Source organism: Monodelphis domestica, chromosome 4, assembly GCF_027887165.1.
Source record: "Monodelphis domestica isolate mMonDom1 chromosome 4, mMonDom1.pri, whole genome shotgun sequence".
NCBI classification, from domain to species: Eukaryota; Metazoa; Chordata; class Mammalia; order Didelphimorphia; family Didelphidae; genus Monodelphis; species Monodelphis domestica.
This window is the reverse complement of record NC_077230.1, coordinates 441,019,290-441,047,128: the sequence shown is the minus strand read 5'-3', so window position 1 is coordinate 441,047,128 and position 27,839 is coordinate 441,019,290. Positions and strand designations below refer to the sequence as shown.

Here is a 27,839-nt window from a genome sequence, read left to right as displayed (position 1 = left end):
GGCAGAGGAGTGGTAAGGGGTAAGTGACTTGCCCAGGGTCACCTAGCTAGGAAGTATCTGAGGGCAAATTTGAACCCAGGACGTCCATCTCCAGGCCTGGCTCTCCATCCCCTGAGCCACCCAGCTTCTCCTTGGATGTTTTTAATAGTCCGTCCACATGCATTTGTTAAATACCTGCCTTGGGCCAGGGCAGTGAGAATGCCAAGAAAAGGCAAAAGAAAGTCTCTGCCCTCAAGGAGCCTTTAATTTCCCAGTTTTAATAACATTTTCTTTTTCAAAATCAGATTTTGAAACAATTTTTAACATTTAAAACATTTTTGAGTTCCAAATTCTCTCCGTCCTTTCCACCCTCCCTCTCTGAGACTGTCAGTAATCAGATACAGATTTTACGTTAGTCATTCTGTGGAAGAGATCACAAACAGCTAGTTTGCCCATCCCCCAACGGATGGATATCCCTCAGTTTCCAATTCTTTACGACCACAAAAAGAGCTGCAATAAACCTTTTTGTACAAATAGCCCCCCCCCCCCATGAGGAAAGAGGCTTGAAAAATGTATTCTTGTTATTATCGCCTTCATAGAAATCAAACAATACGGTCAGCGCATCCTTAGGGATAAACCTCTCAGATTGAGAAGCGGAAGGCGGAAGCGGCACTTGGTCAGAAGTAACCCGAGTTTCGTGTAAGCACGGCGTGAGCCTGAAAAGCACCGAATGCTGAAACCTGTGCTTGCTTCTCGTCCCAGAGGAGATTTCCTTGTTGCCTCTTCTTTTTGATCTTGGAGGTTTGCTAACAAAATGGGCCAATTCCTATCTGCCCCGGTCTTGGTTAAAGACTGGAGCTCGAATGCCTCGGAACTGTTTGGCGGCGCCCTAAATGGTTCATCAAAATGGGAAGAGCTGCCACAGGACTAAGAAATAGTGGCGCGGGCTGCCCCCGTCCTCACTGCAGGATGATAGCCCAGGGGCCAGCATCGGACTATTTTGGGCTGTGTGAGCAATGGATAGTTTTTTTAAGCCTGTTTATTACAGAATTCAAGGGGTTCTTTTTAAATTAGGGAGCCGAAGCGTTCCAAGATACATTTTTCAAAATAAGTTGATAATGGCTGTCCTAAAAAATGGGCCAGACCAGAACGGTATGTAGGAAGCCTCAGGCGAATGCAGAAAATGAGGTTGACACAGGCATGATGCGGTCTTGGGCATGGCAACAGGAAAAAAAATCAGACAAAAGGGATGGCCAGGGAGCTTAAAGTATGCTGATAGACGCACGTGATGAAAGACGGGAGCATTAGTAACATATTGCCAGACATGGCTGTCGAATATGAAAACAAATAAGAAGGGCACAGCTTTGAAAGTTACTACAAGAACAGAACTGTTTATCAGCTTAGCATGAGAAATTTGCAAAGAATGACGCTTAATGCATCAAAACTGGTCGATAAAGAGAACCCAGAAGAATCACAACCTAATAAAATGTATAAGCAACAACTGGCATTGGAGGAAAGGATTGAAAGGGCAATGGAGGGTGTAGCTAGGTCGCAGAGTGAATTCAGAGCTAAGCCTGGAGCTGAGAGATCCTGGGTTCAAACCTGGCCTCAGATACTTCTTAGCCATGTGACCCTGGGCAAGTCACGTAACCCCCATTGCCTAGCCCTGACTACTCTTCTGCCTTGGAGCCAATACACAGTATTGATTCCAAGATGGAAGATAAGAGTTTAAAGAAATAAGCAAGATGAATTTAACTACAGAATGGGACAAGAATTATAGCTTTAAAAACTCTATCTGAATTGGAATTTCAGAAATGTCTGAAATGAAAAATTATTATTTTTACAGTACATTTCTCATATTATCCATTTGGCATTCATTCAAAATTGTGTAGCAATGCCTCAAAAAGGATTCTACAGACATGGCCAGTGCAGTACTTGATTGGGCACTTATTCAAACTATTGCTTATAGCCTGGTCTCACCACTGCTCCCTGATAGAAACAGGTGAACATGGCAATAATAATATGTTTCTTTAAGAAAAGCTGAAATAGAGAAAGTCCACCTAGCACCATGGACAGAGCTCTCCCAGTCATAGGCTTGGCTTTTCATTTCACCAGCAGCCATGTTGGTCAGGTCACACCATCATTCTGAGATCCTGGTCCGAGTTGGGAATGTAATGCTGGTCTTGCCTGTGTTGTAGATTTGTTGTGAGGATCTGTTGTTATTTTACGTGAAACTCTTTGCACAGGAAATCATTCCCTCGGTGTTAGCCAATGGCATTTGCACATTATTGATTTTGCCCATTTAAGTTTGAAGACTCTTCTCTATCCCTAGAAATAAATATAAACGAGCTTATTTTGGGCCAATGAAGGGAAAACTATATATTTGTGTCTTAATATACATCTGTGTCCCTCTGTATGTGTTTCTTTGTTTCCTTCAGATGGAGAGACTAGACTTGAAATGTGGCCGACTACTGCAAAGCTGAGCTCTTCTGTGAAAGAATCAGAACAACAAAGACTCATGACTGGTGGTCACTTCAACCTCAATCTGGGAGAAATCTGTGACTTTGATATCAAGCGAGAGGAAAAGCAAAAGGGTCGCTGCGAATCTGATGGGGATGGAAAGAGTGTCAGACAATATTCAGTTCTAATTCAATCAGATAAATTGACCTCAGAGAATGATTGTTATCAAGATAGTCGATATAGAGAATTCTTTATTGAACAGCTAGAGCTTGTTGAGTCTCACGAGAAACCTCCTGAATTGCAAACTTATCAATGTAATCAATGTGAGATGGCCTTCAGCTTGAATTCAGACTTACTTAGACATGAGAAAAGTCACACTGGAGCAATGCTTTATATATGTAATGAAGGGGAGAAGGCCTTCAGTCTTAACCATCAGGAAATCCCCAATGGAAAGAACCATTATGGATATAATGAATGTGGAAAAGCCTCTAAGCTGCAGTCATCCTTTGTTCACCATCAGAGAATTCATCCTAGAGAGAAATCTCATGAGTGTCATGAATATGATAAAGCTTTCAGTGAAAACTCATTCTTTATTGTACATCAGAGGAGCCACATTGGAGAGAAACCTTTTGAATGTAATCATTGTGGAAAGACTTTCACAAAGAGTACTAGTCTTGCTGAACATCAGAGAATCCACACTGGAGAGAGACCTTTTGAATGTAATCAGTGTGGAAAGACTTTCAGATTTGGCTCCAATCTTACTCGTCATCAGAGAATCCACACTGGAGAAAAACCTTATGAATGTCATCAGTGCGGAAAGAATTTCAGACAGAGATCCAATCTTGCTCAACATCTGAGAATCCACACTGGAGATAAACCTTATGAATGTAACCATTGTGGAAAGACTTTCACAAAATATGCAAATCTTACTCACCATCAGAGAATCCACATCGGAGAGAAAATTTTTGAATGTGATCATTGTGGAAAGACTTTCACAAAGCATGCGAATCTTACTCAGCATCAGCGAATCCACACTGGAGAAAAGCCCTTTGATTGTAGTCAGTGTGGAAAAGCGTTCAGATGCAGTTTAGGTCTTGCTGTACATCAGAAAATCCACACTGTAGAGAAAACTTATGAATGTAATCAGTGTGGAAAGACTTTCAGATTCAGTTCCATTCTCACTCGTCATCAGAGAATACACACGGAAAAATCTTATAAATGTAATCAATGTGGAAAGACTTTAGGGAACAGTTCTTCTCTTTGTAAACACCGGAAAATCCACACTGGAGAAAAACCCTATGAATGCAGTCAGTGTGGAAAGAGTTTCAGACAGAGAAACAACCTTGCTCAGCATCAGAGAATCCACACTGGAGAAAAACCTTATGAATGTAATCAATGTGGAAAGTCTTTCAGAATCAGTTCTTGTCTTGCTAAACACCAGAGAATCCACACTGGAGAAAAACCTTATGAATGTAATCAATGTAGAAAGAGTTTCCGACAGATTTCCACTCTTGCTCAACATCAAAGGATCCACACTGGAGAAAAACCTTATAAATGTAATCAATGTGGAAAGTCTTTCAGAATCCGTTCTCGTCTTGCTAAACATCAAAGAATCCACAGTGGAGGAAAACTTTATGAATGCAATCATTGTAGAAACAGTTTCACCACCAGCTCCAGTCGTGCTCGACATCAGAGAGCTTGTCCCTTGAATGAATTTTCGGATTTCTAACAAACTCTAAACTCTGTTGGAATGCTTGTCTTCATTTTAGCGATAAGATTTCTATCTAGTATGAATTCCCTGACGGGAAATAAGGCATGAATGTTGTCAGAAGGTTTTATCACATTGATTATATTCATAAGGTTTCTCTCCAGTGTGAATTTTCTGATATTGGTTGGTAGTTGTCCTTCCTATTAGAAGAGGACCAAAATGACATCACTGTGTTGGAGTCAGTGTACAGGATGGCTTACCATGGCTGATCAGACCAGTGTGATCTCAGAAGGCTCTATCACAGGCCATATACAAATAGCCCAGATAAACAATTGGGATGGACATGTCTCTGAATTTGTGGATCTCAGGTTTCTTTTTTGAGGTACTGCAATTCTGCTTTGCTCACAGAGAACGCCTTCTTTGATGTGATCATGCCATGTTGGATGGCCCTATAGGGCATACCGTGTCTCTCGTGTCTCACAATCAATAGCACATTCTTCATAGAAACTTTTACAATGTCCTTTTGCTCACTTCTGATCTCCATGTGAGTGCTTGCTTTGTGTGAATTCCAACCTTCTGGTGACAGTCATCCCTTGTTTCCCTGTGGAGGATTCTATTTACACTAGAAAAAAGATTTCTAAAAGCAATGATTGTAGAAGAGTTTAACATGGAGTCCGTACTTGACTGCACTTTGGAGAAATTATGCTGGAGATAAAGCTTATGGTAAAGTAAAACTTCTCGCTTCGGTGAACGATGTAATTAGACATCCAAAATTTTGCACTGTGCATAAAGCCCTATATAGTAGGACTTCATTTTTATTTGACCAATATATTCCAAGACCCTTCCCATAAGTTGAAGATCATGCATAATAGCAAACAACTTTATTTAATAAGTCTTTTCTTATGCGAACATACCTAGGCACTTTAAGACTTTTTGTAGGCTTAGCAGAGCTACCAGCATCACTAGTTTGGTACTTGGGGGCCATTGTTAATAACTAAATAAGATAGAATTAATGAAACGGAGAAGCACTGGTCTGACGCAGACATGACTTGTTACAGGTGAGAACTCCGGACAGAAGAGTCATGGAGATGCTAATGTTTGGTGCAAAACAATGTGATGACTCACACTAATGCTTCCTTCTCTGAGCAAGAACGAGCACGATTGGGTAAATCTGAGATCTACTTGGGAAAATGGTGTGAATTTCATGTATAATTAAATTTTTAAAAAATTTGAGTATTTTTCTGCCATTATTTTTTCTTATTGCCATTCATGAATACCTGAATTTGCATGTGTTGAGTTTGTGTAAAATGGAGTCCTACTGTAAAAGCAATGAATTTTTCTCTTAAGTATTATTTTTCAGTCCTTAATAATATACTATGGTATTTATATACTATAGCTTCTTCATCCATTCCCCAATTGAGTAATACTTCTTTACTATTCTTTGTTGACACAAAAAATTCTGGTATGAATATTTTGGTAACTATTGGACAGTTTAAAATTTTATTATGAATAGTAGAGGAAAAATTGGGGAAAGAAATAAAAGCAGCAGAAGAAAATCATAGCTGGAGAACAGCAGCTAAGTAAAGAAGCACAAAAAGTACTGAAAATGATATTTTCTTAAATATTTTCTTAAAAATCAGATGGGGAGGGGGCAGCTGGGTAGCTCAGTGGATAGAGATGGGAGGTCCTAGGTTCAAATCTGGCCTCAGACACTTCCCAGCTGTGTGACCCTGGGCAAGTCACTTGACCCCCATTGCCTAGCCCTTACCACTCTTCTGCCTTGGAGCCAATACACAGCATTGATTACAAGACGGAAGATAAGGGTTTAAAAAAAATCAGATAGGGAGAGGGTGAAGCTATGTTACTCAATGGTTTGAAAGTCAGTCCTAGAGACAGGAGATCCTGGGTTCCATAGGGCTTCAGGCACTTCCTAGCCATATGGCCCCAGGCAAATCACCTAACTCCTGTTGTCTAGCCCTCACCACTCATCTGCTTTGGAACCAATATACTATATTGATTCCAAGACATAAAGTAAGGGTTGTTTTAGTATTATTTTTAAAAATCAGAATTGTCCAGATAGTAAATGAGACTCAAAACTTGACTGAAGAAAATAACTTCTTCAAAATTAGTCTTGGTCAAATGGAAGCTAATACCTCCACAAGATATCAAGAAACAGAAAAGCAAATATGAAAAACAAAAATGAAGAAAATATGAAATTTTCATAAGGAAAACAACTGAGTTGTAAAGGAGATCAAGGAAAGATATTTTAAGAATTGTTGAACTACCTGAAAAAAATTGCCCAGATAAGACATATCAAGAAATTATAAAGGAAAAACTTCTTTTAACCCAAGGGCAAAGTAGGAATTCAGGGAAGCCCCCATGTACTTCATGAAAGAAATCCCCAAATGAAACCCAGGAATATTATAAACAAAACTCAGAACTCTTAGGTCAAAGAGAAAGTATTGCAGGCAGTCAGAAAAAGGAATTCAAGTACCATGAAGCCATAATCAGGATCACAAAATTTAACAGCTATCACTTTGGAGGGAATGGAACATATAGAAAATTATATGCTGGCCTACAAATTAGGTAGGATGAAAACAAAGAATTTCCTGCCCAGTTTATCAGCATACTCTTCGAGAATGCGTGTTAATCTTTGATTAAATGGAAGACTTTTAAATATTCCTAAAAAAGTCTAGAGCTCAAGGAACCATGACATTCAAACACAAAATTACAGAAAAGAATAAAAAGATAACCATGAGTGAGAAATCATAAGGGACCTGAAAAAGTTAAAACGGTTTCTATTCCTATGTGGGAAAATGACTCGTATCCCCAAAGAGCTTAATGATCATTAAAGTAGTTAGAAGGAGACTAATTAGAAAAAGGGTATATGTATGAGTCTATTGTGTTCAAACTACCTCCAAAAAATAAAATTGAGAAAGAGGAATCCACTGAGAGAGGAGACAAGGGAGAGGAAGAATGGGAAAAATTATATGAGAGGTATGCAAGGAAGAATTTTCATAATGGAAGGAAAATAGGTTCAAGATGGGAGGTGTATATTTTTGTGTTCGCATGTGACATTGGGTGTGTGTGTGTGAATACACAGCTGGGCAAGTAGGAGGGAAAGAGACTGAGAGAAAAGGTGAGGGTAAGAGTATAGTCAGAGACGTTAGGGTTAATGATTAGAAGCAAAACAGTTTTGAGGAGGGGGCAGGGTTTAAAAGGAGAATAACATAGAAATACACAGCACTCCTGATTGGGTATGCAATGAAATTACCCATATAATGCTTCAAAGAGGATAGCATAATGGATTATAAATCCATTAGATTTATAGAATATGGAAAATATCAAAATTCGCCTGGAGGTGCAAAAGGTCAAGAAAAAGAAGGTAATGAATAAAAAATTTGAAGGTGGCCTGGCAGTACCAAGTCTCAATTCATACCACAGAGCTTTGATCATTAAAACAATTGGGTTCTAGATAAGAAATAGAGGGGTTATGCAGTGGAACAGGTCAGGTATATGATATGTCAAAGCCAACTAGCATAGTAACCTAGTATTTGATAAACCCAAAGATGGGAATTCTTGGGGAAAGGACACCCTCTTTGTCAAAGACAGATATTTAGAATCCTAGAAAGCAGACAGGCAGGAATGGACTTTGATCAAAATCTTATACCATTTTCCAAGATAAACTCAAAATAGATATATGTGATTTAGAGAAATAGGGATCATCTTAGGCAAATAAGTAAACTCTGAAAGAAACTACCTGTCGTATCTATTGGTAGAGGAAAAATCTATGACCAAACAGAAGGAAAAGTTCATGGGAGATAAAATGGGTGTTTGTGATTACAAAAATTAAAAAGGTTTTATACAAACAAAACCAATGTAGCCAAAATTACAAGAAAATTAGGAAACAGAAAAAACAATTAACTTTAGTCAACTTTTTCAGATGATGGTCTAATTTCTCAAATATGTAAAGAACTGGGCCAAATTTGTGTATTCTGTAGTTGATAAGTTGTCAAAGGATATGAACAGTATATTTTGGAGGAAGGAATCCAAACTATTAATAATCATATGGAGAGTGTGGTCTAAATTCACTAATAATTAGAGACAAATCTGAGATACCATCTCACATCCATGAGATTGGCTAAGATGACAGAAAGGGAAGAAATGATATCGTAGTGGGGATGTGGGAAGGTAGGTATACACTGTTGGTGGAGTTATGAACTGATCCAAGTGAGCTGGGGAAGGATTGGAAGTATATGCCCAAAGGGTATACACTGTGTACTCTTTGCCCAGCAATACTGCTCCTTGGTCTATTCTCCATTGAGACTGAAGAACAATGAAAAGAATCCATATGTACAAAAATATTTGTAGCAGTTAAGGCAAACTACCTTTAATGTAAACAGAAGCTTTACATATGTCACGAAGTGACCTTCCCATCATTCAGTTCTTCTGCCTCCAAAGACTGATCTCATGAGTAAACTCCAATAAACCCAATAAATCCTAATAAATCTGCACAAACATAACCCACACTGGCATGGGCTGCCCTGCTTTCTCCAGTATCCCTGTGTTCTCCAGGAAAGTCTATCCTCCTTTCCCCTTAAAAGTGGCATAATCATGGCAGAACAGGTGCTCACAAATAGTTGATTGTCTTTGTCACATGAGAGGACTTGGTCAGGAGGGAGAAAGAGGATTAGTCTCTGTAGGTAGTAAAGTAACTCAATATGACTCAAGATCCAGGTAGGTCTGAGCTGGATTAACAATCACTGCCATTTCCTTGGGGTCTCTCCCCCCACCATCCCTGACTTCAGCTCTGAGAGGTCTCAGTTATTCAGTACATCATTTCCTCACTTTAGAATTGGACAACCTTTCAGCAACTTCTCCCCCAGGGCTGATGAAATTTCATGACCTTCCCCAAAGAGAAGATCCCACAGTTCTTACTTTGTCATTTCTCCCAAAACTTCATGGTGTTAAGATGACAATTCTATCAATATATTATGTTAATTTATATTTATTTAATAAGTAATAGAAAGCAGGCCAGAGAAAGGAAAGGCATCCAGCCACATGTGGTTGGCCATTCCCTTAAACCGTCTGATCCCTGAGCTGGCCAGCTCCACAGCCAGACTTTGGGCATGTAGCTCACCCTCACTGGCACTCTCCTAGTCACCTCCTTCCCCTACCCAGCTGTGCAGCTCAGGTGAGCCAGCCTTCTCTGTCCACAGTTCCAAAGCAAAAAAAACCCCAAACCTACTTCCTTCCCCTACTCCAATCTATGCTCTTTGTGATGTCCCTTTCCTGAGCCCTTCTGATTTGGCAGACTCCAACCTCAACTCCAATAAGAGGAGGGTCTTCTGGACCCTAGGAGTCACCACAGGGAGCTTAGTTGGCTGTACAGCAGCTGGGCATTGCTCCCAGCACAGCACAGTTGGAAGGACTCCAGTTTGCCTCAGAGATACCCAAAAAAAGGGTATAGACTAGTGTTAATTTCCAAGACAGATAAGGAGAGTTTACTGGGTAATTAGTATTTTTCTCAAAGATTATTATTATTATTATTATTAATTTTAAAGTAAAATCTACTCAGGTAAATACGTATCAGTGTTGAAACATTGGAACCATAAGCTTAGCGCTTGAGTCATCATTTCATCCAAATCTGTCCTTTGCATCCAAGTCCAAAAAGGAGTTAATTTTCCAAGGATGTAATTGCACCACTCTTTAGAAATCATTTTTCAGATTAACGACATCTCTGATACAGTGGTCTCTCCTGAATCGCAATGTGAGAAAAATCCAAATACGTGTAATGCTGGTACGTGTTGTAGATTTAAAACATGAATTACCAGATCAACAACCATCAGTTGAATGCATTTCTGAAGTGTCTTACATGGGAAAATCACTTTGTTTATCCATTTGCCACTGCCTACTGATTGAATTCAGAGGAATTCAGGTTCGATGACATTTCATCCCCATTAGTCTTTGGCTCAAGGCTGAATTTTAAGTGCAAGTTACGTTGACTCGGCGACCCATTGTTCTCACCCCACTTGTCAGCCAGTGTTTGGGGAAGCATCTTCCTACCTGAGATATTTGGACTACTACCTGCACATGGTCAAACTCATGCTTCCTTTGAGATAACCGAAGATGCAGGACGTGGATCTATGCGAATTGTCTTATCAAACACTGGCCCACCTTGAAACCATCTGGTGGTCACCAGTGATCAGCCCATCACTGTGAAGGATTTGGATCAACTCTTGGTGATTCTCTCCATCCTGTGTTTTGCCTCCTTAATCTGGGTAAAAACCCCAAGAAAGATTCTCCTTTCAATGTCATTTTGCGTTGAGGTCTGACCTATCTTTAGAAGGTCCAGTATCCCAATTTCCTAATTCCTAAATCCCAAATTCCGAAAGGGAGAAACAGATGACTTTAAATGAGCCCACCTTATTTAGTTATTGATTCACTCATTCATTTAAAAATGAATTTTATCTTAGAATTAATATTGCGTATGGGTTCCAGGGCCAAAAAGCAGTAAGGGCTAGGCAATTGGAGTTAAGTGACTTGCCCAGAGTCACATAGTCAGGAAGTATCTGAGGCCAAATCTGAACACAGATCCTCCTGAATCCAGGCCTGACTCTATCCACTCATCCACTTAGCTACCATTAAAATTATCCACATTAAAATTTAGATGAGGAGAAACCGAGTTCAATAAAATCTGTATTTGTAGTTGCAAATGGCATATGGAATCCCAATATTCCCAACGATGATTTATTGCCAGCACCTCAGAATATAGGGTCCTCTCTTTCAGTGAGCCTGCTGCCCACGTTTTATGTTGGAAATCTTTCTGCTAAGAAAGAAGAGGGTGTGAGTCCCAAAGCAGGGGAGGGATCCAGCAGAAGGGACTCTCAGAGACGACCAGTCTGGTGGGTGGTGGCCCCAGTAGAATACTAGTCCTCAGGTGGCTTTTAGAGGTCTGGGAAGAGTCTAGAGTGGGAAACCAGTTCATTCTCATGTGGAAGGCAAGCCACTTAATGGTGGGCAGGTTTTGGGGAGGAGAGGGAGGACTTTGGTCCACTGAGACAAACACCCAGAAAGGCAGTGGGTTGACATTAGAAGGTCCTCTCCTCTCCTTACCCAGGCTTCCTTGTGCCCCCTTCTTTCAGAGCCTTTAAGCCTCCTCCCCTGCCAGGGGTCCAAATTCCAGACTAGATTTTTGTCTCCAATTCTCAGGCTTTTCCTACTCATCTTCTAAAAAAAAATAAAATAAAAGGTGTAGGAGAAGCCTGAGAATTGGAGACAAAAATCTAGTGCACCCTATGGTCCTTTCCAAATCTAAATGTATTCTCATCAAAAGTACATTCCTGGGGGCAGCTGGGTAGCTCAGTGGATTGAGAGCCAGGCTCAGAGATGGGAGGTCCTAGGTTCAAATTTGGCCTCAGACCCTGGGCAAGTCACTTAACCCTCATGGCCTAGCCCTTACCACTCTTCTGCCTTAGAACCAACACATAGTATTGATTCTAAGTCCAAAAGGTAAAGATTTTATTTTTTTAAAATTAATTTATTTAGGTTGAAATCTGGCCTCAGACACTTCCCAGCTGTGTGACCCTGGGCAAGTCATTTGACCCCCATTGCCTAGCCCTTACCACTCTTCTGCCTTGGAGCCAATACACAAGCCAAGACGGAAGGTAAGGGTTTAAAAAAAATTAATTTATTTAGTCAATTTAGAACATTATTCCTTGGTTACAAGACTCACATTATTTCCCTCCCTCCCCTCCACCCACCCTTCCCGCAGCCAACATGCAATTTCACTGGGTATTACGTGTGTCCTTGATCAAAACCTATTTCCATGTTGTTGGTGTTTGCATTAGGATGTTCATTTAGAGCCTGCATCCCCAGCTATATCCCCTCAACCCATGTATTCAAGCAGTTGTTTTTCTTCTGTGTTTCTACTCCCACAGTTTTTCCTCTGAATGTGGATAGTGTAAATTTGTGGAATTTGTGTAAAGTGTAAATAGTGTAAAAATGTGGAAAGTGTAAATCTTTCTTGTAAATCCCTCCGAGTTGTTCAGGATCACTGCATTACCACTAATGGAGAAGTCCATTGCATTTGATTGTACCACAGTGTATCAGTCTCTGTGTACAATGTTTTCCTGGTTCTGCTTCTTTCGCTCTGCATCACTTCCTGGAGGTTGTTCCAGTCTCCATGGAATTCCTCCACTTTATTATTCCTTTGAGCACAATAGTATTCCATCACCAACATATACCACAATTTGTTCATCCATTCTCCAATTGAAGGGCATCCCCTCATTTTCCATTTTTTTTTCTGCCACCACAAAGAGCGCTGCTATGACTATTTTGGTACAAGTCTTTTTCCTTATAATCTCTTTGGGGTACAAACCCAGCACTGCTATGACTGGACCAAAGGACAGACAGTCTTTTAGTGCCGTTTGGGCATAGTTCCAAATTGTCCTCCAGAATAGTGGATCAATTCACAACTCCACTAGCAGTGCATTAATGTCCCAACTTTGCCACATCCCCTCCAGTGTCCATTACTTTCCATTGCTGTCATGTTAGCCAATCTGCTAGGTGTGAGGTGATGCCTCAGAGTTGTTTTGATTTGCATTTCTCTGATTATAAGAGATTTAGAACACTTTTTCATGTACATATTAATAATTTTGATTTCTTTAACTGAAAATTGCTTATTTGTGTCCCTTGCCCATTTATTAATTGGAGAATGGCTTGATTTTTTGTACAATTGCTTTAGCTCTTTATAAATTTTAGTAATTAGACCTTTGTCAGAGGTTTTTGTTATGAAGATTGTTTCCCAATTTGTTGCTTCCCTTCTAATTTTAGTTGTGTTGGCTTTGTTTGTACAAAAACTTTTTAATTTGATGTAATCAAAATTATTTATTTTGCATTTTGTGGTTTTTTTCTAGCTCTTGCTTGATTTTAAAATCTTTCCTTTCCCAAAGATCTGACATGTATACTCTTCTGTGTTCACCTAATTTGCTTATAGTTTCCTTCTTTATATTCAAGTCATTCACCCATTCTGAGTTTTTCTTGGTGTAGAGTGTGAGATGTTGATCCAAACCTAATATCTCCCACACTGGTCTTCCAATTTCCCCAGCAGTTTTTATCAAATAGTGGATTTTGATCTCAAAAACAGATCTTTGGGCTTATCATAGACTGTCTTGCTGAGGTCATTTACTCCAATTCTAGTCCACTGATCCTCCTTTCTGTCTCTTAGCCAGTACCAAATTGTTTTGATGACCACTGCTTTATAGTATAGTTTGAGATCTAGGACTGCAAGGCCTCCTTCATTTGCATTTTTTCATGATTTCCCTGGATATCCTTGATCTTTTGTTCTTCCAAATGAACTTTGTTATGTTTTTTTCTAATTCAGTAAAAAAAGTTTTTTGGTAGTTCAATGGGCATGGCACTAAATAAGCAAATTAATTTGGGTAGGATTGTAATTTTTATTATGTTAGCTTATCCTACCCATGAGCAACCGATGTTTTTCCAATTGTTTAGATGTAGTTTTAATTGTGTGGAAAGTGTTTTGTAGTTGTGTTCATAGAATTCCTGTGTTTGTCTCGGGAGATAGATTTCTAAGTATTTTATATTGTCCAGGGTGATTTTAAATGGAATTTCTTTTTCTAATTCTTGCTGCTGAGATGTGTTGGAGATATATAGAAATGCTGATGACTTATGTGGGTTTATTTTGTATCCTGCAAGTTGGCTAAAGTTGTTGATTATTTCTACTAGCTTTTTGGTTGATTCTCTGGGGTTCTTTAAGGAGACCATCATATCATCTGCAAAGAGTGATAGCTTTGTCTCCTCATTGCCTAGTTTAATACCTTCAATTTCTTTTTCTTCTCTAATTGCTACAGCTAGTGTTTTTAGTACAATGTTAAATAATAGAGGTGGTAATGAGTATCCTTATTTCACTCCTGATCTTATTGGGAATGCATCTAGTTTATCCCCATTGCAGATGATGTTTGCTGATGGTTTTAGATATATATTGTTTATTATTTTTTAGGAAAGGCCCCTCTATTCCTATGCTTTCTAGTGTTTTCAATAGGAATGAGTGTTGTATTTTGCAAAGCCTTTTTCTGCATCTATTGAGATAATCATGTGATTTTTGTTGGCTTGCTTGTTAATATGGTCAATTATGAGGATGGTTTTCCTAATATTGAACCATCCTTGCATTCCTGGTATGAATCCTACCTGGTCATAGTGAATAACCCTCGTGATCTCTTGCTGGAGTCTTTTTGCTAGTATCCTATTTAAGATTTTTGCATCTATATTCATTAAAGAGATTGGTCTATAGTTTTCTTTCTCTGTTTTTGACTTGCCTGGCTTTAGAATCAGTACCATATTTGTGTCATAAAAGGAATTTGGTAGAACTCCTTCTTTGCTTATTCGGTCAATTGGTTTGTATAATATTGGGATTAGTTTTTTGAATGTTTGATAGAATTCATTTGTAAATCCATTTGGACCTGGGGATTTTTTCTTAGGGAATTCTTTGATGACTTGTTCAATTTCTTTCTCTGATATGGGATTGTTTACATAATTTATTTCTTCCTCTGTTAGTCTAGGCAATTTATATTTTTGTAAATATTCATCCATATCACCTAGATTGCCATATAATTGGGCATAATATTTTTTAACGATTGCCTTAATTTCCTCTTCATTAGAGGTGAGGTCTCCCTTTTCATTTTGAATATTGTCAATTTGGTTTTCTTCTTTCCTTTTTTGAATTAGATTGACTAGTACTTTGTCTATTTTATTTGTTTTTTCAAAGCATCAGCTTCTTGTCTATTAAATCAACAGTTCTTTGGTTTTCAATTTTATCAATTTCTCCTTTGATTTTTAGGATCTCTAATTTAGTCTTTATCTGAGAGTTTTTAATTTGTTCACTTTCTAGGTTTTTAATTTGCATGCCCAATTCATTGACCTCTGCCCCCCTCTCTTATTTGTTAATATATGAACTCAAGGATATAAATTCCCCCCCCCCCCCGAATACTGCTTTGGCTCCATCCCATTGATTTTGAAAGGATGTCTCATCATTGTGATTTTCTTCAATGAAATTATTAATTGTTTCTATGATTTGTTCTTTAACTTAACTAATTCTGGAGAATTATATTGTTTAATTTCCAATTAATTTTTTATTTACCTCTCCATGTATCCTCACTAATTATTATTTTCATTGTATTGTGATCTGAGAAGGTTGCATTTATTATTTCTGCTCTTTTTCACTTGTTTGCAATGCTTTTTTTGCCCTAGTTCATGGCCAATCTTTGTGAAGGTACCATGTGCGGCTGAAAAAAAGATGTATTCCTTTTTGTCCCTATTTATTTTTCTCCACATATCTACTAACTCTAATTTTTCCAAGATTTCATTCACTTCTCTTACTTCTTTCTTATTTATTTTTTGGTTTGATTTATTTAGTTCTGATAGAGGAAGGTTCAGGTCTCCCACTAGTATAGTTTTCCTTTTGATTTCATCCTTGAGCTCCACTAGTTTCTCCTTTAGAAATTTGGATGCTATGTCATTTGACACATACATGTTGAATACCGATATTTCCTCTTTGTCTATACTGCCTTTTATCACGATGTAATTACCTTCCCTATCTCTTTTAACTAGATCTATTTTTACTTTGGTTTTGTCAGATATCATGATTGTGACTCCTGCCATATTTTTATCAGTTGATGCCCAATAGATTTGGCTCCAACCTTTTACTTTTACCCTATGCATGTCTACCTTCCTCATATGTGTTTCTTGTAGACAGCATTTGGTAGGGTTTTGATTTCTAATCCACTCTGCTATTTGCTTGCGTTTTATGGGTGAGTTCATTCCATTCACATTCAGAGTTATGATTACCAACTGTGTATTTCCCAGAATTTTTGATTTCCACTCCTAGTCCTGCCTTTTCTTCTTTCACTATTTCCTTCTACACCAATGTTTTGTTTTTAATCACTCCCCCTAATTCCCACTCTTATTTTACTTCCCTTTCTACCCCCTTTTTATTCCCCTCTTATTTCTTTTAGTCTTTTTAAACTACCCCCAACACCCTCTCTCTCCCTCCCTTGTACTGCCTCCCTCCCCACCAATCCGTTTGTTACCCTTCTACTTCCCTATAGGGCACAAATCAGTTATCTGCCTCAATGTATTTGATTGTTCTTCCCTCTTTGAGTCAATTTCAATGCACATAAGAATTGAGTATTTCCTATCTCCAACCTCTTTACCCTTCCAGTGTATTGATATTCTCTCCCTCCTGCCATGAGCTTCTTTGTGACATATAAATTTAACCCCATTTTCTTTCTTTTCCCATTTCTTTTAGTATTAACCTCTTTTCAAAGCTCTAGTTACACATATATGTATTTATGCATATATATATATATCTATATACACATTTATGTCTTGGTATTTCATCCTAATCAGTTTGTCACTGTTCCCTCTAAGTGTAATTCTTCTAGCTGCCCAGGTGGTAATAACAATTTTTTTTAAACCCTTACCTTCCGTCTTGGAGTCAATACTCTGTATTGGCTCAAGGCAGAAGAGTGGTAAGTGCTAGGCAATGGGGGTCAAGTGACTTGCCCAGGGTCACACAGCTGGGAAGTGTCTGAGGCCAGATTTGAACCTAGGGCCTCCTGTCTCTAGGCCTGACTCTCAATCCACTGAGCTACCAAGCTTCCTCTGGTAATAATAATTTTTAAGAGCTACAAATGACCTCTTTTCTCATGGGGTTACATATCGTTTTAAGTTATTGGGTCTCTTAACTTTTTTTCTTTTTTCCCTCTTTCTTAATTATCTTTTGATGATTCTTTTGAGTCCTGTGCTTGGGTATCAAATTTTCTGTTCAGGTCTGATCTTTTCTTTAGAAATGCTTGGAATTCTTCTATTTTGTTAAATGACTATACTTTCCTCTGTAAGAATATAGTCAGTTTTGCTGGGTAGTTGATTCTTGGTTGTAGACCTAGTTCTCTTGCTTTCTGGAATATCATATTCCATGCCTTTCGGTCCTTCAGTGTAGATGCAGCCAGATCCTGTATTATCCTCAATGTGATTCCATGGTATCTGAATGATTTCTTCTTAGCAGCTTGCAATATTTTTTCTGATTGTTCTTGAATTTGGCTATAACATTCCCAGGTGTTTTCAGTTGGGGATTAAGTACAGGAGGTGATCTGTGGATTCTTTCAATCTCTACTTTTCCCTCTTGTTTTAGAATATCAGGGCTGGATAATTTCCTGTAGTATTATGTCCAGGTTTTTTCTTTTGTCATGGTTTCCCGCTAGACCAATGATTCTTAAGTTGTCTCTCCTGGAACGATTTTCTAAATCTTCTGTTTTGAATGAGGTACTTCATATTTTCCTCAAATTTTTCATTCTTTTGATTGTGTTTTATAGTGTCCTGCTGCCTTGTGAAGTCGCTTGCTTCTAGTTGTTGTATTCTAGTTTTTAAAGACTGGATTTCATCCCTGGCTTTTTGGTCATCCTTCTCCTTCTGGTCTGATTTTCTTTGCAGGTTATCTTTCATTTTCTTTGCCTCATCTTTCATCTTCTTTGTCTCATCTTTCATCTCCTTTGCTTCATTTTTAAGTTGATTAATTTTGGCTTCAAGACACTGTTTTCTGTTTCCAGATGACTTCTTTTGCTTTTTAAGTTCTTTTCCCAGTTGTCGCTGAGGTTTCTGTTTTTTTTTTTTTTGGCGTGGTGTTCCCTCATTCTTTTCTGTTCCATTTGTTTTGTTCATTGCCTGTATAGAAGCTGTCGATTGTAATTTCTTTTTTATTTTTCTGTTGTTTGCTCATATTTACCCCTTCTTTACTCCCTATAGTTGCCTGCATTTTTGCTCCTCTCATTTTTTTTTGTTGGTTCTGTGGTTTTGGGCTTTTCTGTCAGTCTTCACCCTTGGAGCTTAGTCAGTGAATCTCTCAGCACAGTCTAGGGGGGAGGGGTGTTGGAGCTTGAGCTTCCCTGCCCTCTGAAGGCTTTGATAGGATTAAGTCCAGCTGGGTTTAGCTGGATGTGCCCTGAGGCCAAAACCTTGGGAAGGGGGGGCAATATGGAGTGTCTCTGCTGCTGCAACTAGGCTGCCCGATCTGGGCTTCTTCTCCAACTGTTTCCCCACCACCTGTGTTTGATGCTCTGAGCCTGGCACAGCTTTGCCCACAAGGTACTCCTTCCAGACCAGAACCCTTGCCTACCCAGAGGTTACAGCTGCTGCTGGAGGCTTAGCACTCTAGGTGGAGGAGAGGCCTAGGACCTTCTTTCTTCCTTCCCCTTAAACCTGAGTGTTCTCAAATTCAGGCTTTTTTTTTGGGGGGTGTACCTTTTAAGTTGAGTCCAACAGGAGGGTTCCTAGGCTTTGTCTTGTTGGTAGGTTTGATTTTCAGTCCCCTAGGAGCATTTAGTTTGTAATCAGTAAGGAAGGGTTTGCAGAGGTCTGTACTTTCACTGCCTCTATGCCACCATCTTGACTCTGCCTCTCCAAAGGTAAAAAAAAAGTCCACTTGTATATCTCCAAAGTCTCTTCTAGGATTTATGTAAATTAAATATCAAGGGGATCCCAGTTCCAAAAAGACTCACCTCATTAGGTAGGGCTCCATTGAGTCACAGAATTAGGATTGCTAGCACGCTGAAACAGCGGCTGACCAATAGAATCTCCAATAGGTGGTGTGTCTGCTAAGATGAGAACTGAAGCAAACCCTGGCCAGTTAGAAACTGGGAGTGGGAGGGATTAGAGGAGGTTTAAAAAAGCCAGTGGGAGAAGCAGGAGGGTGTCTTGGTCTTGCTTTTCTTCCTCGATTGACGTTGCTCCATGGAAGTACTGCTGGCTCTATCTTAGAGATCTCTATGAAGTGACTTTGACTTGGGATTGGGCCCAGGTGGCTGAGGCAGTGAGTGCAAGGCACAGCACAGCTTGGAGACTTTTAATTAGACTGTTCTTACTTTTTCTCTTTCACTTTTACTAAAAAATAATCATAATTCAACATACAGTTTCCTAGGTTAATTTTGATCAGTAGAGATTTCCAAGATGGAAGCCTAACAGGACCAAATCTGAGACTATCAGAAATGGTAATGGTGCAAACTATCTCATGCTAGTTAAAAACAGAATTTGGACAGATTACGTGCTTAATATTGTTATGACTAAAATCCTGGGGAGACTGTCTAGTAACTTATAATTATTTGTTAGTAAAAGTTGGACTTAGAGAAAAAGAGATGGTCACACAATCCCCTGGCCACCCCTAACTAATCTGAACATCCCTCACTAGCCAAAAGCTGTCCTGCCAGCAAAATTCTAGACTGAGAGCTCCAAGAGCCCCAAAGTCCCCAAAGTCCTTGTCGTTTCCTCAGTCCCCCCTCATCTAAAGCCATCGATGTCACTTCTTCTGGGGCTCCCAGTGATTTGGGCTGGCAGTGGGCAGTAGGAACAGGACCCTCCTACTCTGGAATCTTCCATTCCTCACTGGATAGTACTGGTTAAACATCAACGGCAGAACCTGGAGTTTCAGCATCAGTCAAGGCTGAATTACAGACTCTTCAATTATCCACTCTGTGTACTAGATTAGTAATGTTCCATGCTAGGCATCGGCTTTGTACCCATTCTGCTTTATTAATTGCTTGTACTGCTTTTAGAAAGAATTCATTGCCTACAGTACTTCTCCAGTGTACTGAAACCCACCTCCCACCACCATATTCTCATTCCAGAAGGGCAATAAGACCTCCTTGGCCCATGTTGGCAAATGATGACAAGGTGAACAATGGAGGAACATCAACCTGTGCACTGAGGACTCTGGCATTCCAGAACAATCCTCCAGTCTTGCCTCATTCCCTGTGGACCTCCACCTGAGTTTGGAAGGGAGGCGCCAGGCTACCAGACCCCAATAAGTCTCCCAACCTTGATCCACAGGGTGTGGAAGCTGCCTTTCTACAGCAGAGCTATTACTCCATACTATTGGCTGCAGAGAAGCTGCTCTACTAGCCCCTGGGCGTGTCCACCAGTCCTAAGGCTTCCTGATTAGCCCTCAGACTATTCCACTTGCTGTGATACCCCATGAAGCCTCTTCTTCAAATGAAATTCTTCTCTTTCTCCTGGACTGAATGGAGGTTGGGTCTCCCATTCTTTGGCCCAGACCCTGCTCCAGTGTGTTTCTCCCATGTCAACTGGTTGGACAATGTTGATCTCAGCCGGGGTCAAAGGCCAGTCTTCCAAATGCCAAGAGTCACAGAGCCAAGAGGCAGGTCTCTTTCTGGATGCCAGGGAGCCATGAGGCCTCTGGAGTTCTCCCATGGTACCCATTGTAACAGTTAAAATTTAGGGGAGACGGGGAGACTGAGGCAGGTAGAAATTAGTTTCTCTCTGCAAGGAGTATTATATTTTTTTGAGGTTTATTAAAGGCTAAAGATTAAAGAATATACAAGTAAGAAACATGTGCCTAGGCCAGAGGCCTAGACAAATTAACCTCACATCACGCAAGAGCCGAGCCTGCTCCAAACGGAAGTCCAAAAAGAGCCAAGAGCCCCTCCAAAGCCTTTGAATCAACTTAAATATCTTCTCGGTCTCGGCCCAGGTGAGATTACAAGGCATTCTGGGGAAGTGGAGCAAAGGCTCATGGGGATTGTAGTCCTGTATTCGAGTCTATTTTTTACACCATACACACCCCATCAAAGGCTGGAGCAGTATGGACAAAATGGGTTTTCGAAAGGAATAAGGGGTTGAGTTTGTATTCAATTCACTCAGCATATAAAAGGAAACGAATACAGAATCTGGTGTTCTACAAATGCAAAGATCTCAACCGTCTGGACTAGACTTACTAATCACTATAAAATTCTGGAGAAACTGGCAAGCAGTCTGGCAGAATCTAGGCATAGCCTAACCTCACACAGTTTAGACCAGGGTTAGTTCCACCTGGATCATGTCCCATAAGAAAGGTCACTTCAGACAAAGCAGAATTACCATGCTGAGGGGTCTAGCTGTAATGCTGGAGAGGGGAAAGTGCATCACTAGAGAAGGGGGCACGACAGAAAAGAACTTGGGGCATTTTTATCCCCTGAGGAAATCAGGATATCTAAAATGCAAAAGAGGAGCAATAAAAGGGGGAATGATCTGCAGGAAGTTTCTCCAATTAAAGTCTCCTGTCCAGGATACATAAAGAAGGGATGCCCATTTCTAAAAGTGAGCTACTCCCTTAGACAGGTTTCAAGGGAAGAAATCCAAGTCATCAGCAATCATATTTAAAAAATGTGCCACATCTGTTAACACTAAACCAAATCACTTATCATTGGATAGATGTTCAGACTGGTAAAAGTGAAAAAAAAATGACAATTTATTGTTATAAAGGAAAATTAATTTGGAGCCTTATTACCAGCTTTATAAGCATTTATTAGGGAGAGACAGACAGAGAGACAGACAGACAGACAGGAAAAGAGACACAGAAGGGAGGGGGAGAGAGAGACAGACAGACAGACAGACAGAGAGACAGAGACGGGGGGGGGGGGGGGGGGGAGGGAGACAGAGACAGAGAGAAAGGGGAGAAAGGGAGAGAGGGAGGGAGGAGAGAGAGAGAGAGAGAGAGAGAGAGAGAGAGAGAGAGAGAGAGAGAGAGAGAGAGAGAGAGAGAGAGAGAGAGAGGGAGTCAGAGGGAGACAGAGACAGAGACAGAGAGATAGAGAGACAGAGATACAGAGACAGAGAGACACACAGAGATTGAAGTCTCAACCTTTCCAACTTTAGGGATAGATCCAAATCTCCATCGTAGCTGGATGGCTGAGGTTACGATTGCCAGAGATCAAAAGATAAGGCAGAGAGAGCAGAGAGCAGATTCAGAGACTATTTGTCCAATGGTGGAAGCAAAAAGACCCTCTTCTTCCCATGCTTGCTTTTTAACTCAACTGCTGACTGTGACACAATGATGCTTGGGATGCCCACGCTAATGCCTAGGACACCAGCATCAAGGGAGATAGGTGGCCAGACATGACTCGTGACTCTGTGACTCCTATGTCTCAACACTAGGGTACGCAGGATCCAAGTCCTCTAAATCATTTACTTCACACACAATCCAACATTGGAGGGAATGTGCAGGCATGTAGGATGAATGATCATGTTCCTGTACTGTCCATTGTGACAATGGAAAGTGCTGAGAGACTGGGTTCTGGTTCAGAAAAATCAATTTACTGACCAGTTTAGCAACAGCCAATACATTAGCTGGTCAGTGCTCTCTCTCTGTGATCAGACAAATTCATTCAGCATTTTGAGTCATTAAATGCAATCTTAGAAGATTATTATTCAGCCCTCCCCAAGCCATTTATAATTGGTGGAAACTAATGGGGAGTTGGGCCAATATTCTCCACTCCCTCCCTAATCCCTCCAATGAAGACAGGAAAATCACATGCCTGACCATAAGATTCCAATATCTAGATGATGAAGTGTCTGGTTTTGCCTGGTAAAGAGTGACTTTCCTCATTCTCCCCAATGGGAGACTCAAGGATGGCCCCCAGACATATCTGGCCCAAACTAGTTTCTATATACTAGACAAAATGGGATTTAAATTCTCAATCTTAAATGCTTCCATTTTACAACTCGATTTGGGGCAGGGAGCACTCCTAGGTTTGTCAGGACAAAAGGAATGAGGAAAGAGGATTGAAAAATCCAATGATAGAGTCCTTTTAGTAATTCAATAATATAGTATTAAGAATAAATCTTCTTACCATGTCAAAAAAAGGTGAATGTCTCTTCCTGCCCTCTGTGTCCTTCATCTCTATCAGGATGGGGCTCATATATTTCCTATTTTGTCCTCTGCAGACATGGTCAGTCATTCATGTATCCAAGTTCTTCAAGTCTTTCAGATTTATTTCTTATTACCATATTGTTTTTATTTGTAACATGTTCTGGATCTGCTCACTTCTCTTTACATTAGTCCATACAAAGCTGCCCAGGTAGCTCTGCAACATGATTTCTTACATTTCATCACATTGACAACATAGAAGCTTTACGAGTTGTGTAGACGAGCTTTCCTTCTTATTTAGAGAAGATCAGGTCAAAGGGAGAGGAAGTAAAATTAAATTCGGCAAACCACAAATAGGATTGCCCTTCTGTCTATTCCCTGTCTGCATAAATAAGGGGGAAAAAGGAAATTGTTAGATATTTTACACCATATTTAATACTCATAGAAGGAATCATGATAGGTTTTTTTTTATCACAACCTACTGAATTTTTTTTTTAAACCCTTACCTTCTGTCTTGGAGTCAACACTGTGTATTGGCTCCAAGGCAGAAGAGTGGTAAGGGCTAGGCAATGGGGGTCAAGTGACTTGCCCAGGATCACATTCCTACTGAATTTTAATATCTCAAAATCAAGCAATAAATGATAGAAATGATTTCACATGTAATTCTCTTTTTTCAGTTATTTTTTTTCATTCACTTTTCATTTCTCTCTCACACACACACACAGGTGCCTCTAGGTGCCTAACTGTCCTAGGATTGTATGATTCTTCATGGAATTCCCAAAGCAGACCCTCACTCTCAGGGCTTGTTCACTAAAAACCAAACTTCTCCCTCCTTTTCAACATGGCCTGCTCTATGACTAAGAGAGACAATCTCTGCTTCAGCTCTCTCACTGCTCGGTCCATCTCTTTTTCCCTCCCCTGCCTGTTTCTCTCCCTCTCTTCTTTTCTTCCTCTCTCCCACTTTCTTTTATTGTTCAGAACCTATTTCCATTTTATTACTATTTGCACTTGGGTGGTCATTTAGAGTCTACATCTCCAATCATATCCCCATCGACCCATGTGATCAAGCACTTGTTTTTTTCTTCTGGGTTTCTTCTCCCACAGTTCTTTCTCTGGATGTAGATACATTCTTTCTTATAAGTTCCTCAGAATTGACCTGGGTCATTGCATTGCTGCTAGTAGAGAAGTCAGTTACATTAGATTGTGCCACAGTGTATCAGTCTCTGTGTACAATGTTCTCCTGGTTCTGCTCCTTTCGCTCTGCATCTTCTCTCCCACTTACTCTTTCTCTCTCCTCTCTATCTCTCTGCTTCTGTCTTTGTCTCTGTCTCTCTCCCCACTGACTCTGTTTCACTAGTTTTCTGTGTCTGCTTGTGTGTCCATAATTGTGAGGGGAAACAATTGCAGGGCAAGACTTTTTTGGGGACTTGGGGTTACAATTACAGAAAGATTCATTAAGGATTTTCATTCATTTTAAAACATAGACTTTGGGTGAAAGTGTGATCTCGATAGCATTTTGTAATATACAGACTAGGCAGGCAGTGGGGTGGCATTTATAAAGATGATGCTAGAATGCTTCCATAAAGGGAAATTCTGAGAAATTGTTTCTCCCAACTTTCCACCAAGAATGGAAAGCTAGATGACCCAGTGGAGAGAGTGCCAGGCCTGGAGTTAGGAACACTCATCTTCCTGAGTGCAAATCTGGCCTCAAATCCTTACTTTGTGACTCTCAGCAAGTCACTTAACCCCATTTCCCTCAGTTTCCTTATCTGTATAATGAGCTGGAGAAGGAAATGGCAAACCACTCCAGAATCTTTGCAAAGAAACCCCCAAATGGGGTCCCAAAAAGTTAGAAATGATTGAAAACAATGGAATGACAGCAATAAAATCCACCAAAAATGATGTTAAAGTAGATGGATATTGGAAAAGTATGAAATACTCATATTATCAGAACAATAGACTTATTTTCAGGAAAAAATGAATAAGAAATAACTATCAAAGAGAAGGGAGAAAACCCAAGAACTATTTTAATTTAAAGGCAAATTCTCTTATTTGAAAACTAACTCCAGGTTTGCATAAATAAAATTTGCAAAAATAAAGAAAGAGGGCAACTTACTAAACTTCTCCTGTGAGAAAAATATTATGTTGATGCCTGGTCTAGAGAGAGACAAGTCAGAGAAAGAAAACTATAGAGCACTATCTCTAATGAACATTAATTTAATTTTTTAATTTAGTTTTTTTTTTACCAATTACATGTTATAACAGATTTCCACATAAGTTTTCCAAAGTTATCAGATCGACATTGTCTCTTTCCTTCTCTTCCCTCCCCTGTCCCGGAGCTGGCAAGCAATTCAATCTGCATTATACATATATTATCATGCAAAATATATTTCCATATTATTCATTTTTGTCAGTGAATAATCTTATAAAATCAAAACATTCAGCATATACCCAAATAAACAGATGAATAATTGTTTGTTTTCATCTGCATTCCTACTCCCACAGTTCTTTCTCTGGAGGTGGATAGATAGTATTCTTTGTCCTAAGTCCCTCAGAATTGTCCTGGATCATTGTATTGCCAATAATAGCTGCCTTTCACATTTAATCATTTGAATATTAATTTTGAAATATTTAATAAAATAATAGTAAAGAAGATAAGGCAACTTATTAAAAAGATCACCCAAGGTGACTAGGTTGGGTTTGCAGCTTTGAAATTAGAAAATCGATAAAAATTAGATAATAATAATTTAAAAAACAATATTATATGATTATAGCAAAAGATGAAGGTAAAGCTTTTCTGACAAAAACAACCTCTACTTATGCGAAACTAATAGACACACAAAGTTTCTAGAGAAATAAATAAAACTTTCCTCAATATTTTTTTGAAAGCTAGTATTTTCTAAAAAGAAGAAATAATAGAGGGCAGCTAGTTGGTTCTGCAGATTGAGAGCCAGGCCTAGAGGTCCTGTGTTCAAATCTAGCTTCAGACACTTCCTAGCTAGTTATTTAATCACTGGGCAAGTTACTTAATCACTATTGACTAGTTCTGCCTTGGAACTAATATACAATATTGATTCTAAAATTGAAGATAAGGATTTAAAAAAAGAAAAGAAGAAGAAATAATAGGAAGCTGTCTAATGAAATTGGAGTAAAACAAAGTTTCCATTGTTAACATTATTATCTGATGCTCAAAATGCTTAAAGAATTTGTTGTTCAGTTGTTTTTCAGTCATGTCTGACTCTTTTTAATCCCAATTGGAAGTCTCTTAGTAAAGATATGTGACTAGTTTGCCATTTTCTTCTCCTCATTTTACAAATGAGGAAACTAAAGCAAATGGGATTAAATGAGTTGCTCAGAGTCACAGAGCTAGCAAGTGTCTGAGGCCAGATTTGAACTTAGGAAGATGTCTTTTTGATTCCAGACCCAGTGTGTGTAACTGGAAATCTTGTGTCTTTGAACTATATTTCCCAGGGGTCTACTGACTTCCTGTCATTATGTGCTGACATAGACAGGAGATAAATAGGGTGCTCTTCCATGGCTAGCTCTCTTTCCTTCTTGGATCAGAACATTGGTGGAGCAGGCTGTTTGAGCAGGTATATCAGTCATGGGCATGTGGTTTTATTTTGTTACCTTTTTTTATTTTGTTACTCCAATTGATTATTAATCTTATAAAATATAATATTTGAAGTTATTGTATATTAATTTTAATTTTTACAAGTATTGTATCCAATGAATCACCTGTGCTCATGAGAATCAGATAGCAAAAAGATAAGATATGAGTAATAAATTATCAAAAAAGATAATGCTTTAAGAATAAGATAGAAAAAGAAAATGAATGAAAACATCCTGGAGCAGGAAGAAAAAAAATGATCACTTTTGCAGACATTTTGGTTTCCTTAGAGAACTCTAGAAAGTCTACTAAAAATAATAGAAATAATTATTAAATTCAATAACTAGCCAGTCATTAAACAACCCTCCCCCCAATTATCATCCTTTGTGTATATGATCAATGAAACCTAACAGAAAAAGATATTGCTTTCAAAATTAATAGATCTATAAATTATCTGGGTGCTGTTGCCAAGACCACTGGAATTATCTAGATTGATCTAAAAAGACTGAATGTAAAAACTATCATTGGGATAGGGACTGGGCCTGTATTTTCATTAGGTTGTTGGTGGCCAGTTTCTGTGCAAATTTCAATCTTCTGATTTTCGTAGAACACAAAGTGGTTAAGTGATGTGCCCAGGGTTACCCAGATGCTATGTGTCAGAGGCAGGACTGTTTGACATTAAAGCCAATTCTCCATGTGCTGTGGGAGGAATGCCAAATGGTCCAGGAGGGCTGACCCGGCCCAAGAATGATGTGCCCCATTCGTTACACCATGTGTCGTCTAAATTGCTCATGGTTGGGTCATGCTAACATGATATACTACACAAATTAATTTATAGATTCAGTTTTACTCCAAATGACTATCTTAAACATCTCCTTTATATGTCCAGTGATACATTAGTGTTTCATTCCATTCATATCTCAAAATTAATCCTACACCCACTTCCCCACTGCAAGCAGACATACCCAGATCTCTCCAACAAGAGAGAAACCAACACTTGCTATGACCTTTCTTTCTAGGACTTTTGTGAATTTTAAAACTACTCCACCCTACTCAGCAGCTATCTCCTGATTGTAACAATGAAGACACTCTCTTTAACAGAATCAGGAATGTCTTGTAGTACTTTCATTACTCCACCTTACTTAGACATACTTTAGGGGAAGATAAAGTTGTAGTCTCCTAATTAAACAATTGTAAACCTTAAAATTTCTTAGACTTATAAATGTTGGAAATTTCACCATTGGGAAATTTCATACTTAAAGAATTTCCTACTGATAGTGGGAACTCTATTGGAATGTGAACCCCATTGGCATGGGAGGTTCCTTCTCCTCCCTACTTAAGATTACTTTGGGACAGAAACCTTTTGCTGA

The 27,839-nt window shown here is 39.2% G+C and overlaps 1 protein-coding gene across 5 annotated transcripts in view; it reads left to right on the top strand.

Moving 5' to 3' along the window:
- LOC103097702 (zinc finger protein 883-like) overlaps positions 1–5,380 on the top strand; it is a 28,622-nt gene extending 23,242 nt beyond the window's left edge. For 4 of the 5 annotated variants that reach the window (XM_056796629.1, XM_056796628.1, XM_056796630.1 and 1 more), the window contains one exon: positions 2,418–5,380. In XM_056796629.1, the coding sequence (XP_056652607.1) occupies positions 2,418–4,168 (1,751 nt within the window). In that variant the 3' untranslated portion in view covers positions 4,169–5,380. The remainder of the gene's footprint in view (positions 1–2,417) is intronic. The other variant, XR_008911680.1, reaches the window with a different exon arrangement.
- Positions 5,381–27,839: the final 22,459 nt, after the last annotated feature.